The 21,543-nt window shown below is 45.6% G+C and overlaps 1 protein-coding gene across 1 annotated transcript in view; it reads left to right on the forward strand.

The window, feature by feature from the left end:
* Window positions 1-1,063: 1,063 nt before the first annotated feature.
* The window catches only part of LOC141111895 (uncharacterized), an 82,883-nt gene continuing 62,403 nt past the window's right edge, over window positions 1,064-21,543 (forward strand). Inside the window, exons 1-2 of the mRNA XM_073604106.1 lie at window positions 1,064-1,248; window positions 18,201-18,554. Of these exons, the coding sequence (XP_073460207.1) occupies window positions 1,164-1,248; window positions 18,201-18,554 (439 nt within the window). The 5' untranslated portion in view covers window positions 1,064-1,163. The remainder of the gene's footprint in view (window positions 1,249-18,200; window positions 18,555-21,543) is intronic.

Raw genomic sequence — 21,543 nt, forward strand, 5'->3', positions numbered from 1 at the left:
AGAAGAAAGACATAAGAAGTCCCGATTAAGCCATGTGGGGGACACAGCAAACATGTGGAAGAAGGTGCTCTGGTCAGATGAGGCCAAAATGTAACTTTTTGGTCTAAATGCAAAACGCTATCTGTGGTGGAAAACTAACACTGCACATCACCCTAAACACGCCATCCCCACTGTGAAACATGCTGGTGGCAGCATCATGTTGTGGGGACGCTTTTCTTCAGCAGGGACAGGGAAGCTGGTCAGAGTTGATGGGAAGATGGATGGAGCCAAATACAGGGCAATCTTAGAAGAAAACCTGTTAGAGTCTGCAAAAGACTTGAGACTGGGGCGAAGGTTCACCTTCCAGCAGAACAACGACCCTAAACATACAGCCAGAGCTACAATGGAATGGTTTAGATCAAAGCATATTCATGTGTTAGAATGGCCCAGTCAAAGTCCAGACCTAAATCCAATTGAAAATCTGTGCCTTGAAGACTTGAAAATTGCTGTTCACAGACGCTCTCCATCCAATCTGACAGAGCTTGAGATATTTTGCAAAGAAGAATGGGCAAAAATGTCCCTCTCTAGATGTGCAAAGCTGGCAGAGACATCCCCAAAAAGACTTGCAACTGTAATTGCAGAGAAAGGGGGTTCTACAAAGTATTGACTCCGGGGGGCGCCATAAAAATGCGCCCCCCCCCACACACACACACACACACACACATACACACACACACTTTTCACATATTTATTTGTAAAACAAATGTTAAAAACATTTATCATTTTCCTTCCACTTCACAATTATGTGCCACTTTGTGTTGGTCTATCACATAAAATCCCAATAAAATACATTTCTCCTTCTGGTTGTAACATGACAAAGTGTGGAAAATTTAAAGGGGTATGAATACTTTTTCAAGGCACTGTCGGTAAATAAAGGGAGAAGCTAGATGCACAACTAGATCATTTTCTGCCATCACTCTCCTATGTTTCTAAAAACTGGGGATTTTTTTTTTCAGTTGTGGTTATATCTATGGGGAAATGTTGCTGCCTACAGGGGTTGCTCAATGAGTAATAGTTGAAAATGAAAGTGAAACCCTGCATTCCAGGACATAAAAGGATCATGTTAGTACGGCCCGATTTAATCTGCGCTCTTTAGAAGGATATCCCTTGGCAATGAGTCCAAAATGGACCACAAAAAGAAACAAAGAGTTCAAGTCTTCCGAGGATTTGGGGTTATGATCTTCTTTCTGTTCCTCCGTTCAGAAGCAGGTAACTAAATCTTTTCTTCTTCTCTACCGGCAAAGCTCTGTACTTTGCAAACAATAGCCAAGAGTTACCATGTAACGTTTTGTTGTAACTTGTTTTGTTTGCTTTCAGGCTTGAAGTTAGTTTTATCCATTTTATTAGTTGTTACAATATATACAGCAAAGACCTTGAACTAGAAACAATAACTCTAGCTAGGAGGGGCATGTTTATTTTAACGTCAGCTTAATAGACTGCAGTTCTGTCTCTCTTGGAGCGAGTAAGCAGATCGAATATCTGACTTTTATGCCGCGTACACACGGTCGGAATGCCGGACAGAAAAAGTCCGATGGGAGCTTTTCATCGTATATTCCGACCGTGTGTATGCCCCATCGGATTTTTTCTGTCGAAAATTCAGACGGACTTAGATAGAGAACATAAACACAAGACAAAAAATTCCCCTAGGTGGACTTTCCCGGCACTTACATAAAAAAAAGGAAGAATATAGGAATAGAAACTATTGTACATAATAAAAGAATATATATTTTATTTGGTTGGAAAGTACAAATGTTGAAAACAAAGTGGATATCTTGAGTAACATAGCAGTACTACTTAGTAGACATAGTGAACATCAAGCAATAAGCAATGATGAAAGGAACCAGAAGACTCTTTTCAAGCCCGACGCGTTTCGGGGTATTTAATATTTCTAGGGTCCTTCTTCAGGGGCATAGTTGAAAAGAGGGGTTCATCTAAGTTAATTGAGAGAATGAAAACAAGGGTCAAATATTGGTAGGGTTGTCACTAGATATCCAATGGGAGGTTTAAATGATCCATTGATCACCTACCTGGAAGGATTTCATTGAATGCTTGTGGAAGGGAGTTAAAAAAGGAAACCACTGAGAAAGAGCAGGATGCAGAGGTGGGCAGTTATGGTATGGCAGGTATAGGTGCTATTCTTAGGTGGTACGAGCTGCAAGTTGGTAGGCAGCAATCTCCATAAAGGAGTGTGACAATGCGCCCATCCCGCCCGACCCGGGCGTGCGCAAGCCAGAGCGATATGCTGAGGTCACAGGAAGGCGCCCCTATGAGATGAAAAAATTTAGGTACCTTAGAGGGAATTCAATATAAGTGATTAAATGAAAAAATAACAAACAAATTAGTGTAAAAAATATAAAAAGTATATATTATGCAGTGAAGTGCATATTATAAGTACTGCATATATAGGCAGCATAATAAATAGAACAGTGCGACAGAGAGAGGCACTGAATGTAAATTGATAAATATGGTCTAGCTTGCAGTACTTAGGGTAATAAGGGTATGTATATATATTATTATAAAGTAGGTTTATGCATGGTAAAGGACAATAATAAATTCAAATGTATACCCATGAGTGAGTATATAATATGCATAGATCGTAAAGGATTCTATAATTATATGTCCGAAGAGCTAGGGTAATGTGGTCAAATGTAACATAGTAATATATAGCCAGTATGTCAAAGACAGTTATGTTGCTAAAATAGCCATATGTATATGTTCCCAATGGCCTGCAGGAAATAGAACCATAGCAGGCTAGGAAGTGGTAAAAAAGCAAAAGCAATGCAACCGTATAGCTATATATGTATAAATAATGAAAGAAAAGATATAATGCACTTAAAACAATGATGCTTGGAAAGGAGGAGGGTAAGAAAAAATAAATAAAAATACCTTGAGAGGACAGTATGTGAGTACGGCTGACCACGCAATCCAGCATCCGGCATGTATAGCGCCTTAGCAGGGAATGAGTGGGGCCGGTTTAAATAGTGAACGGGCTCCAATTAGCTGGCGTCAGAACGACGCACAGCTGTGTTGTGGAGACCGTCAGCTGTGACGCCACATACAGACCCCCCGAAGCGAGGATGCGCGGCGCCGCCCCTACCGCGCATGCGCGAGCGTAATGGCGTTGGAGCGACGTCGCGCACACCCGCCCCACCGACATGGAAGTGCCTATCCGGCGAACTGAGCATGCTCGCCGGAGTGGCAACATGGAGGCAATGGGCGTGGGATGGAGCAACGCCCAAATACCTCCCTAAGCGCCGCCCCAGGAAAAACCCAGGCAAATGCTCCTCCACTCTACCAAACAACAAAGGGACACACACCAACTAAGTATCATCACAACATACAACCAGCAACACCATCAAACTAAAAGAATAATTGAAAAATACTGGCACTTATTGGCTCTTGACCCCAGCCTGGGCCACCTAGTGCCAGAAAAACCCCATTTTACATTTAGGAGAGCGACTTCCATTGGTGACAAAATCACCAATAGCGAGTTTAGATCAACGACAACTCATTGTAAATACAGGGGTACATTTGCCTGCGGCTCTTGCCACTACTGTGGCTACATGTTGACCCAAAGAAATCCCACTCTCCCCAATGGGAAAACTTTTTTTCCTAAACATTTTGCAAACTGCAGGACCACTGGAGTGGTTTATCTACTCCAGTGCAACTGTGGTTGCTTTTACATAGGAAAGACTAAACTTGAGTTTTGGCGAAGAGCATACAGGCATATTTTATCCATGAAAACAGCTGACCCTGACCTTCCTCTGAGTCGACATGTGGCACTGGTACATGGAGGCAAGTTCCCCCCTATCAAATTCTTAATCTTGGATCGCATACATCCTAGCCCCAGAGGGGGCGACTGGAATAAAATTTTACTCCAGAGAGAACTCAAATGGATCCATTTATTAAAGGCCACTACACCCCCAGGCCTTAATGAGGCTGTCTGTTTTAAACCATTCCTAGAAGGTTTCAATTCCGGGGGAATGGAAAAGTAATCTCATGACTACCCTATCGTACATCCCTCTTGTCCTTCCTCCCCCCCCCCTCCCTCCCCTCCCCCTTCCCCTCCCCTTCCCTCCTTTTCGTCCATCACCCGTTATACCCACATCAGTATTATGTTATTCCACCCTCTCCCTCCCTCTACATTGTGGTAACTACCCCATCTTCGTTTTTCCAACTGTTGGTTGTATTATCTGGTTGTTCTTCCTTCTGTTATTGTACTTTGTACACCAAGCTGTGCGTCTGGCCATATACATGCTCCCCGCTACTTTCTCCCCCCTCCCCTCCCTCCACCCCTACAGGCATATCCGCATTATCGGCCTCAGATGCCGACATGTTATTGAGTCTTATTCATGCTCATGTAACTTTAAGTATGTGGGGATACGAGGTGTTAATATATTTTGCTCCCCCCCCCCCCCTTTCTTTCCCCTCAATTTACAAGGAATACTCACCCACCTACAATTCTTATTTTAACATTCCATTCTTTTATCGACTTCTTCAGTTGGTACTATAAGGGAACCATGTATTGGATTCACACAATCAGCTTGGTTGGTTCCCCACCTGGAACCTCTCTTTTGTTAACATATTTTTTGTTTGTTATTACTACATACTCTGTGTTAGCATTTATGTACCCTCAATCATGGTTAGGCCTCTTGTCCTCTTGTCGCCCAATGCTAAATTCTCTATTGTCCATTTTTGTTTATGTTTCTGCATATTACAATGTTTGTATAAAGGGACTATTTTGCCTGGTCTACTACTACTCCTAATGTACCTTTTGTCAATACACTGCTTAATATTCGATCCTGTCTGCCCCCCTTGTAAAAAACTTACATTCTGTAACATGTCCCAGTCCCCATTTATTGTATTTCTAAGAAACCACTCCGATCTAGCAGGGTTGTAGTTCCATCCTTATATTCTAATTTCCTGATCAAAATTGCTTTATGTTGTTCTTTAACCTTCATTATTTCTACTCTCCCATGCCTTTTTTGTTTGGGCCACTTTTACTCCACCCATTAGGTATACATTTCCACACGCTTTCTTCTTTTTGGCCAGTTCCCCCTCTCCCCGCCCCCCCTCCCCCCCCCCCGAGGCGCGTGTGGCCACAGCGGTTGCCTGGCACGGAAAGCCGCCCCAGAATTTTTTCCTGGGGCGGCGCTTAGGGAGGTATTTGGGCGTTGCTCCATCCCACGCCCATTGCCTCCATGCTGCCACTCCGGCGAGCATGCTCAGTTCGCCGGATAGGCACTTCCGTGTCGGTGGGGCGGGTGTAGGCGACGTCGCTCCAACGCCATTACGCTCGCGCATGCGCGGTAGGGGCGGCGCCGCGCATCCTCGCTTCGGGGGGTCTGTATGTGGCGTCGCAGCTGACGGTCTCCACAACACAGCTGTGCGTCGTTCTGACGCCAGCTAATTGGAGCCCGTTCACTATTTAAACCGGCCCCACTCATTCCCTGCTAAGGCGCTATACATGCCGGATGCTGGATTGCGTGGTCAGCCGTACTCACATACTGTCCTCTCAAGGTATTTTTATTTATTTTTTCTTACCCTCCTCCTTTCCAAGCATCATTGTTTTAAGTGCATTATATCTTTTCTTTCATTATTTATACATATATAGCTATACGGTTGCATTGCTTTTGCTTTTTTACCACTTCCTAGCCTGCTATGGTTCTATTTCCTGCAGGCCATTGGGAACATATACATATGGCTATTTTAGCAACATAACTGTCTTTGACATACTGGCTATATATTACTATGTTACATTTGACCACATTACCCTAGCTCTTCGGACATATAATTATAGAATCCTTTACGATCTATGCATATTATATACTCACTCATGGGTATACATTTGAATTTATTATTATCCTTTATCATGCATAAACCTGCTTTATAATAATATATATACATACCCTTATTACCCTAAGTACTTCAAGCTAGACCATATTTATCAATTTACATTCAGTGCCTCTCTCTGTCGCACTGTTCTATTTATTATGCTGCCTATATATGCAGTACTTATAATATGCACTTCACTGCATAATATATACTTTTTATATTTTTTACACTAATTTGTTTGTTATTTTTTCATTTAATCACTTATATTGAATTCCCTCTAAGGTACCTAAATTTTTTCATCTCATAGGGGCGCCTTCCTGTGACCTCAGCATATCGCTCTGGCTTGCGCACGCCCGGGTCGGGCGGGATGGGCGCATTGTCACACTCCTTTATGGAGATTGCTGCCTACCAACTTGCAGCTCGTACCACCTAAGAATAGCACCTATACCTGCCATACCATAACTGCCCACCTCTGCATCCTGCTCTTTCTCAGTGGTTTCCTTTTTTAACTCCCTTCCACAAGCATTCAATGAAATCCTTCCAGGTAGGTGATCAATGGATCATTTAAACCTCCCATTGGATATCTAGTGACAACCCTACCAATATTTGACCCTTGTTTTCATTCTCTCAATTAACTTAGATGAACCCCTCTTTTCAACTATGCCCCTGAAGAAGGACCCTAGAAATATTAAATACCCCGAAACGCGTCGGACTTGAAAAGAGTCTTCTGGTTCCTTTCATCATTGCTTATTGCTTGATGTTCACTATGTCTACTAAGTAGTACTGCTATGTTACTCAAGATATCCACTTTGTTTTTAACATTTGTACTTTCCAACCAAATAAAATATATATTCTTTTATTATGTACAATAGTTTCTTTTCCTATATTCTTCCTTTTTTTTATGTAAGTGCCGGGAAAGTCCACCTAGGGGAATTTTTTGTCTTGTGTTTATGTATTATTGGACCTGGCACGGCTTCCCTCCTAAACAAGTTGGTCTTCCTCTCTCTGTTAGATAGAGAACATGTTCTATATTTTTTTCCGACGGAACACATCCCTATCGGAAAAAACGTTCGTCTGTATGCAAGATAAACACGAGATTAGCAGAAGGAGCACTTTTTATAGTGGCGTCGTACCAGGGGCGGACTGACAACTCATGGGGCCCCCGGGCAATCAGAGATTATGGGGCCGCACAGTATACACATACATGTACACACAGTATACAATCACACAGTATACACAGACATGTACACACAGTATACAATCACACAGCATACACAGACATGTACACACAGTATACAATCACACAGTATACACAGATATGTACACACAGTATACAATCACACAGTATACACAGACATGTACACACAGTATACACAGACATGTTTCTATTGGCTGAGAAGGTACTGGAGAGGCGGGGCAGCTATATTCTCAGGATTTTTAGACAAAAAGGATGTCGGTAAGGGACATTTCAGAGACAGATGTAAAAAAAACACAGATTTTTACATACTGTCCCTGGTTTTACTGTGGCTGACAACTCTGATGGGGCCCCCTAGTGGCCCGGGGCCCTTGGGCAGTGCCCGAGTGGCTGAATGGTCAGTCCGCCCCTGCGTCGTACGTGTTGTACGTAACCGCGTTCTTGGCAGTCAGAATTTGGTGTGACCGTGTGTATGCAAGACAAGCTTTATTATTATTTTACAGGATTTATATAGCGCCAACAGTTTATGCAGCATTTACAATATAAAAGGGAGACAATACAGTATAATATAATAAGATACAAGAGGATTAAGAGGGCCCTGCTCAGAAGAGCTTACAATCTAATAGGGTGGGGCAGGTGGTACAAAAGGTTGTAACTGTGGGGAATGAGCTGATGGAAGTGGTAAAAAATTAGTTAGAGATGTGATAGGCTTTCCTGAAGAGATGGGTTTTCAGGGATCGCCTGAAGGTAGCAAGAGTAGGGGATAGCCGGACAGGTGGAGAGGTAGCGAGTTCCAGAGGATGGGAGAGGCTCTGGAGAAATCCTGGAGATGAGCATGGGAGGAGGAGACGAGAGAGCTTGAGAGCAGGAGGTCTTGAGAAGAGCAGAGGGGATGATTTGGGTGATATTTGGAGACAAGATCGGTGATGTGGCTCTGGACAGAGTTGTGAATGGCTTTGTATGTTGTGGTTAGTGTTTTGAATTTAATTCGCTGGGTGATTGGGAGCCAGTGTAGGGATTGGAGGAGAAGGTTGGCAGACACTGAGCGGTTGGTAAGGTGGATAAGTCTGACAGCAGCATTCATGATAGACTGAAGAGGGGAGGAGCTTGAGCGGAATTCCGTCGGAAAAACCTTCAGAGTTTATTCCGACGACAAAACCGGTCATGTGTACAGGGCAATAGGAGTTGTATGCTTGTCCCAAGTCAGACTTAAAGCGGACCTTCAGTCATTTTTTCAACTTTCCATCTAGTAAATCTTCTGCCCTTGTTGTTGTTTTAACTTTAGATAGTAAAACATTTTTTTTCTGCCAGTAAATCCCTTATACAGCCCACTTCCTGTTTCTTGTCTGGTCATTAGCCTGGGATTATGACATCATGTACAGCTCTCTCTCTCACTCTCGTGAGAGAAAGGAGGGGGAATGAGTCATAAGAGCGCCAATGAGAGCTGCAAAGCTGGAGGCGTGTCTGTGTAAATCTAGGAAGTGAACAGGCTTCAGCTGCCCACAGTTAAAATGGCTGCAGCCAGACTCAGTGGAGGGAGATTTCTGCAGCATATTTGACAAGTACAGTATATATAAAATAATATGCAAAGTGGTTGGAGGAAAGCTTCAGAATGGCAAAGATGTTTTTATTACAAATTATGTGAGCAGACCGCAGTTCCTCTTTAAAATGGAACTACACTGCGCCTGAGCGCCACAAACCAAAAAACACAATTTAATTCATTTTTAATATTCAGCACAAACTTCCCCATGTATCTATCTATGTCTCTGTGCTTTATTGTGCTGAGAAATAATAATAATAAGGGAAGTTTCAGGAAAAAAACTTAAATTTTAAATAAGGAAGCAAAAGTCAGTGCCCATCTGCAGCCTCACCATTGCCATCAATGCAGCCTCGCCATTGCCTCAATGCAGCAGCCTCGCCATTGCCATAAATGCAGCAGCCTCACCATTGCCATCAGTGCAGCAGCCTCACCATTGCCATCAATGCAGCCTCGCCATTGCCTCAATGCAGCAGCCTCGCCATTGCCATAAATGCAGCCTCGCCATTTCCTCAATGCAGCAGCCTCACCATTGCCATCAATGCAGCCCTGCCATTGCCTCAATGCAGCAGCCTCACCATTGCCATAAATGCAGCAGCCTCGCCATTGCCATCAGTGCAGCCTCGCCATTGCCAACAATGCAGCAGCCTCACAATTGCCATCGATGCAGCCTCACGATTGCCATCAATGCAGCAGCCTCGCCATTGCCATCAATGCAGCAGCCTCGCCATTGCCATCAGTGCAGCCTGATCGACCCATCTGCAGCCTAGAGGGGACAGGGAGGGGGGGCGGGACGAGCGCTGATAGATTACATACAGTGAGAATCTCCTATGATAGACAGAACAGTGGTCTAATGGCGGCCCACAAAACGGGACTTCCTATTACAGAGGCCGCCAAGTAAACAGGAGATTCTCAGTGTATGTAATATGACGGCGCTCGTCCGCCCCCCCCTCCTGTCCTCTCCGAGCCAGCTAAAATTGAAGTATTGCCATATAACACACACACACTATTTGCACCTGATTTTCATGGTGAAAAAGTGAGTGTTATACGCCAATAAATACAGTATTTGATCCCCTGCAGATTTTGTAAGTTTGCCCACTTACAAAGAAATGAAGGGTATATATATTTTATCATAGGTACTTTTTAAATGATAGAGACAGGATATCAACCAAAAATCCAGAAAAAAACACGATACAAATGTTATTAACCACTTGCTTACTGGGCACTTAAACCCCCCTTCCTGTCCAGACCAATTTTCAGCTTTCAGCGCCGATGCATTTTGAATGACAATTGCGCGGTCATACAACACTGTACCCAAATGAAATTTTTATCATTTTTTTCCCCACAAATAGAGTATTCTTTTGGTGGTATTTGATCACCTCTGCGGTTTTTATTTTATGTTAAAAAAATGTACATTTTTTTTATATTTTGTTATAAAATTTTGCAAACAGGTAATTTTTTCTCCTTCTTTGATGTACACTGATGAGGCGGCACTGATGAGCACCGATATGTGGCAGTGATGGGCACTGATGGGTGGCAGTGATGGGCACTGATGGGTGGCAATAATGGGCACTGATCGGTTACACTGTTAGGCAGCACTGCTAGGTGGCACTGATTGGCACCACTGGTGGGCATTGATAGGTGCCACTTGTGGGCACTGATAGGTGGCACGTGTGGGCACTGTGGGTACTGGCAGGTGGCACTGGCAGGGGGTACTGGTGGGCACAGATGAGGCATAATTGCCTCTTCCTCTTCGGGACCGATGTCCCTTGCAGATAAGCCGGTGATCGGCTTTTTTTCCTCCTCCTGCTGTCAGCGGGAGGAGAAAAAAAAAAGATTACCGAGCTTTTGTTTACGTCATGTGATCAGCTGTCATTGGCTGACAGCTGATCATGTGGTAGGGGGCCGGGACCGGCCCCTTACTCGGATCTGTGATCACCCGAGTCTCAGTGACTCGGTGATCACAGCGCGCGTCCTGCAGGGGGCACATGCACAGAGGAGGCCGTCATATGACGGCCTCCCTGGAAATTCTGGTCCGCGCTGTGGCCGTCATTCGCGGACGGCAAGTGGTTAATTGAGTTGCAGTTCAGTGAGTAAAATAAGTATTTGATCCCCTACCAACCAACAATAATTCTGGCTGCCACAGACTGGCTACAGTATGCCATGCCTCATTTAAAATCCCATGACCATTGTTCCTTGTTTACATGGCTACAGTAGGCGCTCATGTGGTACACAGATTAGTCCTGTCAATGTAAGAAGATGCTCCTAACGACAACTCGTTATGTGTATAAAAGACACCTGTCCACAGAATCTCTTTCTTCCATTCAAAACTCATCATCATGAGAAAGACCAAAGAGCTGTCAAAGGACGTCAGGGAGAAGATTGTAGACCTGCACAAGGCTGGAATGGGCTACAAGACCATCAGCAAGAAGCTTGGTAAGAAGCTTGGTAAGAAGTAGACAACTGTTGGAACGATTATTCGCAAATGGAAGAAATACAAAATAACCATCAATCGCCCTCGGTCTGGAGCTCCATGCAAAATTTTGCCTCATGGAGTAAGGATGGTCATGAGAAAAGTGAGGGATCAGCCCAGAACTACACGGGAGGAGCTTGTGAATGATCTCAAGGACCAAAGTCACCAAGCAAACCATTGGTAACAATACGCCGCCATGGATCGAAATCCTGCAGCACTGAAAGGTAGTGCTCCTCAAGAAAGTACATGTACAGGCCCATCTGAAGTTTGCCAATCAACATCTAAATGATTCAGAGAAGGATTGGGAGAACGTGCTGTGGTCAGATGAGACCAAAATTGAGCTCTTTGGCATGAACTCAACTCGCCGTGTTTGGAGGAAGAAAAATGCTGACTATGACCCTAAGAACCCCATCCCTACAGTCAAGCACGGAGGTGGAAACATTATGCTTTGGGGGGTACAGGCAGGGGCGTCTTTATTATTGATTGGGCCCTGGGCAAACATTGCCTTTGGGCCCCCTGATTTAAAATCAGGTCAGGCAGCAATTGAGATTGGTTGCCAGAGGTTACAGCATATCATCACTGCTCATTGACTGAATGCTAGAGATAACAGCAAACATTACAACTCATAAATTAGTAGTTAGAGGTTACAGCACATCATTTCTGCTAACCGATTGGCTGCTAGAGGCTACTGCATATCTTCACCGCTTACTGATTGGTTGCTAGAGGTTACATGTTTACCACTCACTGATTGGTTGCTAGAGGTTACTGTGCATGATTACCACTTACTTATTGGTTGCTAGAGGTTACAGCACATCAATACAGCTCAATGATTGTTTGCTGAAGGTTACAGCACATCATCTCCTCACTGCCTGCACACCATGGACAGGAGAGGTGAGGGGACCTATCAATAGACAGAAAATTCCTAGAACTTGCTATTAGCAATGAGCAGAGCAGAGCACACACAGCTATGAAGGTTAACTGAGTACAGCTAGGAACAGAGCCAAATAGGAGCAGTATGCCTGAGGACATGCTACCAGAAATAAATGACTAGTTATGCCACCTGCAGTAGGGCAGTGTGGAGGGATGAGCTACATACGGAGTGCAGGGTTAAGGGGTGCGCTATGGACAGAGTGCAGGATTTAGGGGTGAGCTGTGTACAGAGTGCAGGATTTAGGGGTGAGCTGTGTACGGAGTGCAGGATTGAGGGGTGAGCTATATACAGGGTGCAGAATTTAGGGGTGAGATATGTACGGAGTGCAGGATTGAGGAGTGAGCTGTGTACAGAGTGCAGGATTAAGGGGTGAGCTGTGTACAGAGTGCAGGATTGAGGGGTGAGCTGTGTATAGAGTGCAGAGTTTAGGGGTGAGCTGTGTTCGGAGTGCAGGATTGAGGGGTGAGCTGTGTACAGAGTGCAGGATCAGGGGGTGAGCTGTGTATGAAGTGCAGGATTTAGGGGTGAGCTGTGTACAGAGTGCAGGATTTAAGGGTGAGCTGTGTACGGAGTGCAGGATTGAGGGGTGAGCTATATACAGGGTGCAGAATTTAGGGGTGAGATATGTACGGAGTGCAGGATTGAGGAGTGAGCTGTGTACAGAGTGCAGGATTAAGGGGTGAGCTGTGTACAGAGTGCAGGATTGAGGGGTGAGCTGTGTATAGAGTGCAGAGTTTAGGGGTGAGCTGTGTTCGGAGTGCAGGATTGAGGGGTGAGCTGTGTACAGAGTGCAGGATCAGGGGGTGAGCTGTGTATGAAGTGCAGAGTTTAGGGGTGAGCTGTGTATGGAGTGCAGGATCAGGGGGTAAGCTGTGTACGGAGTGCAGGATTGAGGGTGAGCTGTGTACAGAGTGCAGGATCAGGGGGTGAGCTGTGTACGGAGTGCAGGATTGAAGGTGAGTTGTGTACAGAGTGCAGGATCAGGGGGTGAGCTGTGTACGGAGTGCAGGATTGAGGGTGAGCTGTGTACAGAGTGCAGGATCAGGGAGTGAGCTGTGTACGGTGTGCAGGATTGAGGGTGAGCTGTGCACAGAGTGCAGCATCAGGGGGTGAGTTGTGTATGGAGTGCAGGATTGAGGGGTGAGCTGTGTACAGAGTGCAGGATCAGGGGGTGAGCTGTGTACGGTGTGCAGGATTGAGGGTGAGCTGTGTACAGAGTGCAGGATCAGGGGGTGAGTTGTGTATGGAGTGCAGGATTGAGGGGTGAGCTGTGTACGGAGTGCAGGATTGAGGGGTGAGCTGTGTACGGAGTGCAGGGTTAAGGGGTGAGTTGTGTACAGAGTGCAGGATTTAGGGGGATCTGTGTACAGAGTGCAGGATTTAGGGAGAATCTTTGTACGGAGTGCAAGATTTAGGGGAGATCTGTGTACGGAGTGCAGGATTGAGGGGTGAGTTGTGTACAGAGTGCAGGATTTAGGGGGATCTGTGTACGGAGTGCAGGAGTTAGGGGGGATCTGTGTAGGGAGTGCAGGATTTAGGGGGGATCTGTATACGGAGTGCAGGATTTAGGGGGATCCGTATACGGAGTACAGGATTTAGGGGGGGATCTGTATATGGAGTGCAGGATTTAGGGGGGATCTGTGTACGGAGTGCAGGATTTAGGGGGGATCTGTGTACGGAGTGCAGGATTTAGGGGGGATCTGTATACGGAGTGCAGGATTTAGGGGGGATCTGTATACGGAGTGTAGCATTTAGGGGGGATCTGTATACGGAGTGCAGGAGTTATGGTTGTGTTGTGTACATCCAAGTTGCCCCCCCCCCCAGCAAGTACAGAGCTCTCCTCTCCCCAGATTACAGTTTGGAGCTTAGCCCCATCAATACACAGCATTCCTCTGGCAGTAATCCCCCCCCTCCCTCCCTTTCAAAACTGAGCACATCCTGAGTCCTCACCAGCTAAATAACATCAGAGTGTGGCTGCAGAAGAGCAGCTGTAACTTACTAAATGTCTGTGGCTTGGAGCAGCTTCTGCCAGTGTACATTCCCGCCCCCTCCCTCCTCTGTTCTCACTGCTATCTCAGAGAGATCGAGGATGTGTTTTGCAGAGCAGGGAGGGATGTGAACGGCTGCGGGGAGGAGAGCGCTGTCACTTGTAAATACAGAAGCAGCGCTCCTGTATCTACAAGTGACAATAGTGGGCAGCTCAGCAATCAGCGCCGGATCCCGGAGGGGAAGGAACTCCGGATGAAAAAAAACCCGGCGGGCAGCACAGGCTCCAGGGGCAGCTGCTTTGGGCCCCTCAACAATGGCGGGGCCCTGGGCAGATGCCCCGTTTGCCCTGTGGTAAAGACGGCCCTGGGTACAGGCTGACTTTGCTAAAGGTACAGGCCGACTTTGCCGCATTGAGGGGCCTCAGCCAGAACACTGAAGATGGGTCTTGGATGGGTCTTCCAGCATGACAATGACCCAAAACATACCGCCAAGGCAACAAAGGAGTGGCTCAAGAAGAAGCATATTATGGTCATGGAGAGGCCTAGCCAGTCTCCAGACCCTAATCCTATAGAAAATGTATGGAGGGAGTTGAAACTTCGAGTTGCCAAGCGACAGCCAAGAAACCTTAAAGTGAGAAGATCTTTAAAGAAGAGTGGACCAAAATCCCTCCTGAGATGTGTGCAAACCTGGTCACCAACTACAAGAAACGTCTGACCTCTGTGCTTGCCAACAAGGGTTTCTCCACCAAGTACTAAGTCATGTTTTGCTTGGGGATCAAATACTTATTTTACCCACTGAACTGCAACTCAATTTATAACATTTGTGTTGTGTTTTTTCTGGATTTTTGGTTGATATTCTGTCTCTATCATTTAAAATACACCTATGATAAAAATTATAGACCCTTCATTTCTTTGTAAGTGTGCAAACTTACAAAATCTGCAGGGATCAAATCATTATTTTCCTCACTGTATAAGCACTTCAGCCCCGGAAGATTTGGCCACTCAATGACCAGGCCATTTTTTGCGATTTGGCGCTGTGTCGCTTTAACTGACAATTGCACGTGCGACGTTGTACCTAAACAAAATTGACGTCCTTTTTTTTCCCACAAATAGAGATTTCTTTTGGTGGTATTTGATCATCTCTGTGTTTTTTTTTTTTTGCGCTATAAACAAAAAAAAAAAACGCAATTTTGAAAAAACACAATATTTTGTACTTTCTGCTATAATATACCCTGTTTCCCCGAAAATAAGACCTAGTGTGATGGTCGGTGATGGCTGCAATATAAGCCCTACCCCCCAAATAAGCCCTAGTTAAAGTCCTTGTAGGTCTTATTTTCAGGGTAGGGCTTATTTTCAGGGAAACAGGGTAGTGCTTATTTGGGGGGTAGGGCTTATATTGCAGCCATCACTGACAATCACGCTAGGTCTTATTTTCGGGGAAACAGGGTATATCCCCAATTTTTTTCAAAAAAGTTAATTTTTTTTCTCAGTTTAGGCCGATATGTATTCTTCTACATATTTTTTGGTAATAAAAATTGCAATAAGCGCTTATTGATTGGTTTGTGCAAAAGTTATAGCGTCTACAAAATAGGGGATAGATTTATGGCATTTTTATTATAATTTTTTTTTTACTAGTAATGGTGGCGATCTGCGATTTTTATCATGACTGTGACATTATGGCGGACACGTCGGACACTTTTGACACAATTTTGGGATGATTGACAATTATACAGCGATCAGAGCTATAAAAATGCACTGATTACTGTGTAAATGTCACTGGCAGGGAAGGGGTTAACACTACGGGGCGATCAAGGGGTTAACTGTGTGTCCTAGGTGTGTGTTCTAACTGTAGTGGGAGGGGCCTGACTATAGAAGATGACAGATCGTGGTTCCTAGCTATTAGGAACTCACAATTTGCATCTCCTCTCAGAACAGAACAGGGATTTGTGTGGCACGTCCCTGTTCTGCCTCTCATGCCCGCGATCGCTCGTGGCTGGCGGTCATTGCGTAAGTCCCGCCCACATATGAAAACGGTGTTCAAACCATACAGTGAGGTATCGCCGCGAACGTTGGAGCGAGAGCAATCATTTTGTCACTAGACCTCCTCTGTAACTCAAAACATGTAACCAGTTAAAAAAATTTCAAACGTCACCTATGGGGATTTTTAAGTACCGAACATTGGCGCCATTCCACGAGCGTGTGCAATTTTGAAGCATGACATGTTAGGTATCTATTTACTCGGCATAACTTCATCTTTCACAATATGTAAAAACATTGGGCTAACTTTACTGTTTTTTGTTTGTTTTTTAAAACACAAAACTGTTTTTTTCCCCAAAAAAACGCGTTTGAAAAATTCCTGCGCAAATACCGTGTGAGATAAAAAGTTGCAACAACCGCCATTGTATTCTCTAGGGTCTTTGCTTTGCTGGGGGTTCTATGTAATTTTCTAGCAAAAAAATGATGATTTTTACATGTAGGAGAGAAATGTCAGAATTGGCCGGGCAGGGAAGTGGTTAATCATCAACCATGTGAGTTGCTAAATGTTGTACCTTCATTAAATGTAACCATATTGCTACACTTAGAGGCGCCTCTCTTCTCTTTTATACTAAATTTTGACCTGACGTCACTTGTATATCAAGACAAAATGTATTTAAAAAAATTAGCTTGTCTTGCAAAACACTCGCAGACCAAGTTACTCTCAATCCAAGGTTTTGCTGTATCTGTATTTCATATGTATTTATATATGTACAGATATTTTATATCTGTCAACTAGAAACCTTTCAAAATGTAGCCATGGTGTTGCAGCTAGTAACAAACAATCTGCCAAATCACCCCACTGCCAGACTTCATACATCCCTTCCAGAGACAATGAACAGTCTTTTGCTGGTTTTGTTTTTGTTGTTTTATAAGGGGGTACAAATTGGATAGGGAATAGGGATATGGGATGCCCATAGGATTTGTCATTGCCATCATATTTATAATTTAAGCACAAAAGCACAATGTTAGAGCCAGAAGATTAGATGCGCATGGACATTAAATGTAAATCTCCACGCAGACTGTTACCCCTCCTGCTTCTCAATGCAGACTGTTACTCCTTCTCCACAAACTTTCTTCCTTCTACTCACACCGGTTTCCTCTTGCACACACTTGTAGTTACTGAAATTAAGTATGTCACATCTTCTTCTATTGGGTAATAGGGGCCCACTCTGAATAAGTCCCTTTACAGGCTCTGACTGCCCGCTGCTACTAGGCCTGTGACCTCTCCCCGGAGGCCTAGTAGTTTAAAAGCATTGCTTTAGGTGGTGGACTACTGTTCCCAGCCAGCCCAACTTGCAAATCATGTGCCCTCAAGCCACATCGACTTGACACAGATCCCCACAGTCTCTTCTCTGATCCAGGACTCCCCATCATCCACTGTGTGTTTGATGAAGACTGTGCTAATGACCGTGTAGAAGCAAAGTTCCCTCACAGACTTCCTGTCACCTCCAGCTCTCCACTGTGGTAACACTCACCGACCTTCCACAGCCCTGAGTCCTTGATGAGGAACTTGCCTGAACCATACGTTCTGACAGCTTCACCTGCCCCTCTGCTCCAGGAGTTTCCTGCCACCGACCGTGTGGTGACAGAGACATTGCCAATGACCGTGTAGAGGCAATGTTCCCCCTCACAGCTCTCTCCGGGCCTTCTCCTGCGATCGGCGCCCACCCCCCCCCCCCCCCAGATGGGGATGACCTCCTGCTGCTGTCTAGCATTCCATTCCTCACTTCACTCAGCTGACTTCTCCCCCCAGTGGCATATCACCTCAGCTTATATATGAGGCCCGACCCCTGCCAATACCGATTGGGGATTGGTCAGGGCTCACACACAAGCTGCCTGCCACTCCAGTTCCAGGCCCAGCCTCTCTTCCAGAATATTCTCCCTGGAAGCAGGGGAGGCGCCCCAGAACTAAAGCACAGGTGGTCACACCCACTGCTACTCTGACCACTCCCAGCCCCCAGATCAAAACAGACAGGCCTAGCTTGCAGCATAGGCCTGCCTAAATTTGTCTGTGCTGAACAAACCTAGTAAAATAACCCTTACTAGCACCTACCTATTGGTAGAGGGTGCTACATTAAGATGTACTGTATGTGTTCTCTCAACGTCAAAGAAAGTTTGTCTGTGGGTATTATTTCAAATAAACATTTGTCTTTTTTTTCTTTAAGTGTTACAGATCATTGATAATCCGTCACATGTAGAAGCAGCGCTGGGACAAGATGTGACGCTCCCCTGTATTCTAACTGACAGTGATCAACCGATACTGCACCTCGACCTCCTAACTGCTTCAGTACGCTGGGATATGAGATCAATAGACGGCACTGTGCATACAGTATACCTACTGACAAATCGAGTCCATACAGTATATAGAAATAAGTCCAATATAGAGGAGAGTGAATTCATAAGAGGCATCGCCAGTCTCAGTATGCGGGACATCCTGGAAAGTGATGAAGGGGAGTACACCTGTTTAGTTTATTTGACACCCAATAGACTGACTGCCAAAATCTCTGTACAGGTGTCAGGTAAGTGACATCCATAATCTATGAACCACTATTACTGTAAATGTGTTGGCTTTAGGAATGTACAGCAATAGTCAGGGAGAAATAAACTATACCCTATTTATCGGCGTATAACACGCACCCCAAGTTTAGGAGGGATTTTTAGGAAAAAAAACTTTTTAAGGAAAAAAACTTACATTTAAATGCCCATCAATGCAGCTATATCAGTGTCATCTGCAGCCTTGTCAGTGTCATCTGCAGCCTTGTCAGTGTCATCTGCAGCCTTATCAGTGTCATCTGCAGCCTTGCCCATTGACATTGCAGCCTTGTCAGTGTAACTGCAGTTTAAATATGGTGCCGCCAAGATACACAGAGCCGGTCCTATGTATCTCAGCTCCTCTCGGCTCCTCTCGCAGTCCCGCTCTATGATGGACATAACACAGGTCCAATGTCACGCCCAGTCCCGCCCTATGATGGACATAGCACAGGGACTGGGCGAGATTGTGAGCGGAGCCGAGCCTAGCCGAGTACACTCGGCTATGTATGTATATCGGCGGTGCTCACAGTCACGCCCAGTGTTATGTCCATCATAGGGCGGGGCTGGGTATGACTGTGAGCGGAGCTAGCTGAGCCTAGCCGAGTACACTCGGCTATGTACAGTATGTATATCAGCGGCGCTCGATCCTCCGCTCACAATCAGCACGGAAATCGGCGTATAACACACACCCACAATTTTCCCCTGATTTTAAAAGTGTGTGTTGTACGCCGATAAATACGGTATATATATATAGCCGTGTTATCGCTCTAACTCTCTCATACTGGTCACTGGAAGTTCAACATGGCACCTCATGGCAACGAACTCTCTGAGGATCTGAAAAAAATAATTGTTGCTCTACATAAAGATGGCCTAAGCTATAAGAAGATTGCCATGACCCTGAAACTGAGCTGCAGCACAGTGGCCAAGACCATACAGCGGTTTAACAGGACAGGTTCCACTCAGAACAGGCCTCGCCATGGTCCACCAAAGAAGTTGAGTGCACGTGCTCAGCGTCATATCCAGAGGTTGTCTTTGGGAAATAGAAGTTTGAGTGCTGCCAGCATTGCTGCAGAGGTTGAAGGGGTGGGGGGTCAGCCTGTCAGTGCTCAGACCATACGCCGCATGCTGCATCATATTGGTCTGCATGGCTGTCATCCCAGAAGGAAGCCTCTTCAAAAGATAATGCACAAGAAAGCCCGCAAACAGTTTGCTGAAGACAAGCAGACTAAGGACATGGATAACTGGAACCATGTCCTGTGGTCTGACGAGACTAAGATAAACTTATTTGGTTCAGATGGTGTCAAGTATTGTGGGGGCAACCAGGTGAGGAGTACAAAGACAAGTGTGTCTTGCCTACATAGTGGTGGGAGTGTCATGGTCTGCGGCTGCATGAGTGCTGCCGGCACTGGGGAGCTACAGTTCACTGAGGGAACCATGAATGCCAACGTGTACTGTGACATACTGAAGCAGAGCATGATCCTTTCCCTTCAGAGACTGGGCCACAGGGCAGTATTCCAACATGATAACGACCCCAAACACACCTCCAAGATGACCAAAGCCTTGCTAAAGAAGCTGAGGGTAAAGGTGATGGACTGACCAACCATGTCTCCAGACCTAAACTCTATTGAGCATCTGTGGGGCATCCTCAAACGGAAGGTGGAGAAGCGCAAGGTCTCTAACATCCACCAGCTCTGTGATATCATCATGGAAGAGTGGAAGAGGACTCCAGTGACAACCTGTGAAGCTCTGGTGAACTCCATGCCCAAGACGGTTAAGGCAGTGCTGGAAAATAATGGTGGCCACACAAAGGATTGACACTTTGGGCCCAATTTGGATATTTTCACTTAGGGGTGTACACACTTTTGTTGCCAGCGGTTTAGACATTAATGGCTGTGTGTTGAGTTATTTTGAGGGGACAGCAAATTTACACTGTTATACAAGCTGTACACTCACTACTTTACATTGTAGCAAAGTGTCATTTCTTCAGTGTTGTCACATAAAAAGAATAAAATATTTACATAAATGTGAGGGGTGTACTCACTTTTGTGAGATACCGTATATATTTATATATATAAAAATACAGGGCTTTTTTTCAGCTGGAACTTGGCGGAACGGTGTTCCTCCACTCATGGCAGCCCTCTCCTTTCCAGGCTGTCAGTCAACACTGAAGCCAGTGGAGGAAGTTCTCTATTATACTTCCTCCACCGGCTGTGTGCTAGCGCCAATGTCTTGCCGAGAAAGTTCCCCCGGCGGATAAGTACCCCCCTGTACTGCGCAGCCGCTGAAAATCGCCGAAGCTGAAAACCTTCAAACGAGCCGGCGGAAATAGCCGAAGGTGAATAGCTGTAAATCAGCTGTACACGGCGCCTGTAACAGGGCCCCTCAGGGGCTCGCTTCACTCGCCACGCTTCGGGCACGGCCTCGCTTTGCTCTGCACTTTTTTATTCTACCTCTATGTCCACTTGGATGGTGGGGCTTGAACCTGGACTCAGGGCGCTTTGCCGGCAGTATAGCCGCCCCGTCCCATTGATTTCAATGGGCAGGAGTGGTGAAGGAGCGGTATACACTCCGCTCCTTCACCGCTCCGAAGATGCTGCTAGAAGGACTTTTTTTCCCGTCCTGCCAGCGCAGGGCTTTCACACTGGAATGAAAGTAGCGGCACTTTCGGGTCGGTTTGCAGGCGCTATTATTAGCGCAATAGCGCCTGCAAACCGCCCCAGTGTGAAAGGGCTCTTATAGAAGGGAGCAGACTGCACCATTCTAATCCTGTGAAGATAAACTGAGCTGTAAACTTTGAAGAAGTGAGAGCTGCAAGGGAAAGGGGGGACGGGTGGCTGTGCAGATAGACAGCTGTGGAGATGTTGAAGTTGTTCTGCAGAGGTCAGAGCTGGGGATGGGGGGATGGGGGGGGGGTATTAGATTGTGCACAGTGAGAGCTGTGTGGGGAGTTGGGGGTGCAGAGGTGAAATATTGGAG

This window comes from Aquarana catesbeiana, linkage group LG11, assembly GCF_042186555.1.
Source record: "Aquarana catesbeiana isolate 2022-GZ linkage group LG11, ASM4218655v1, whole genome shotgun sequence".
Taxonomy (NCBI): Eukaryota; Metazoa; Chordata; class Amphibia; order Anura; family Ranidae; genus Aquarana; species Aquarana catesbeiana.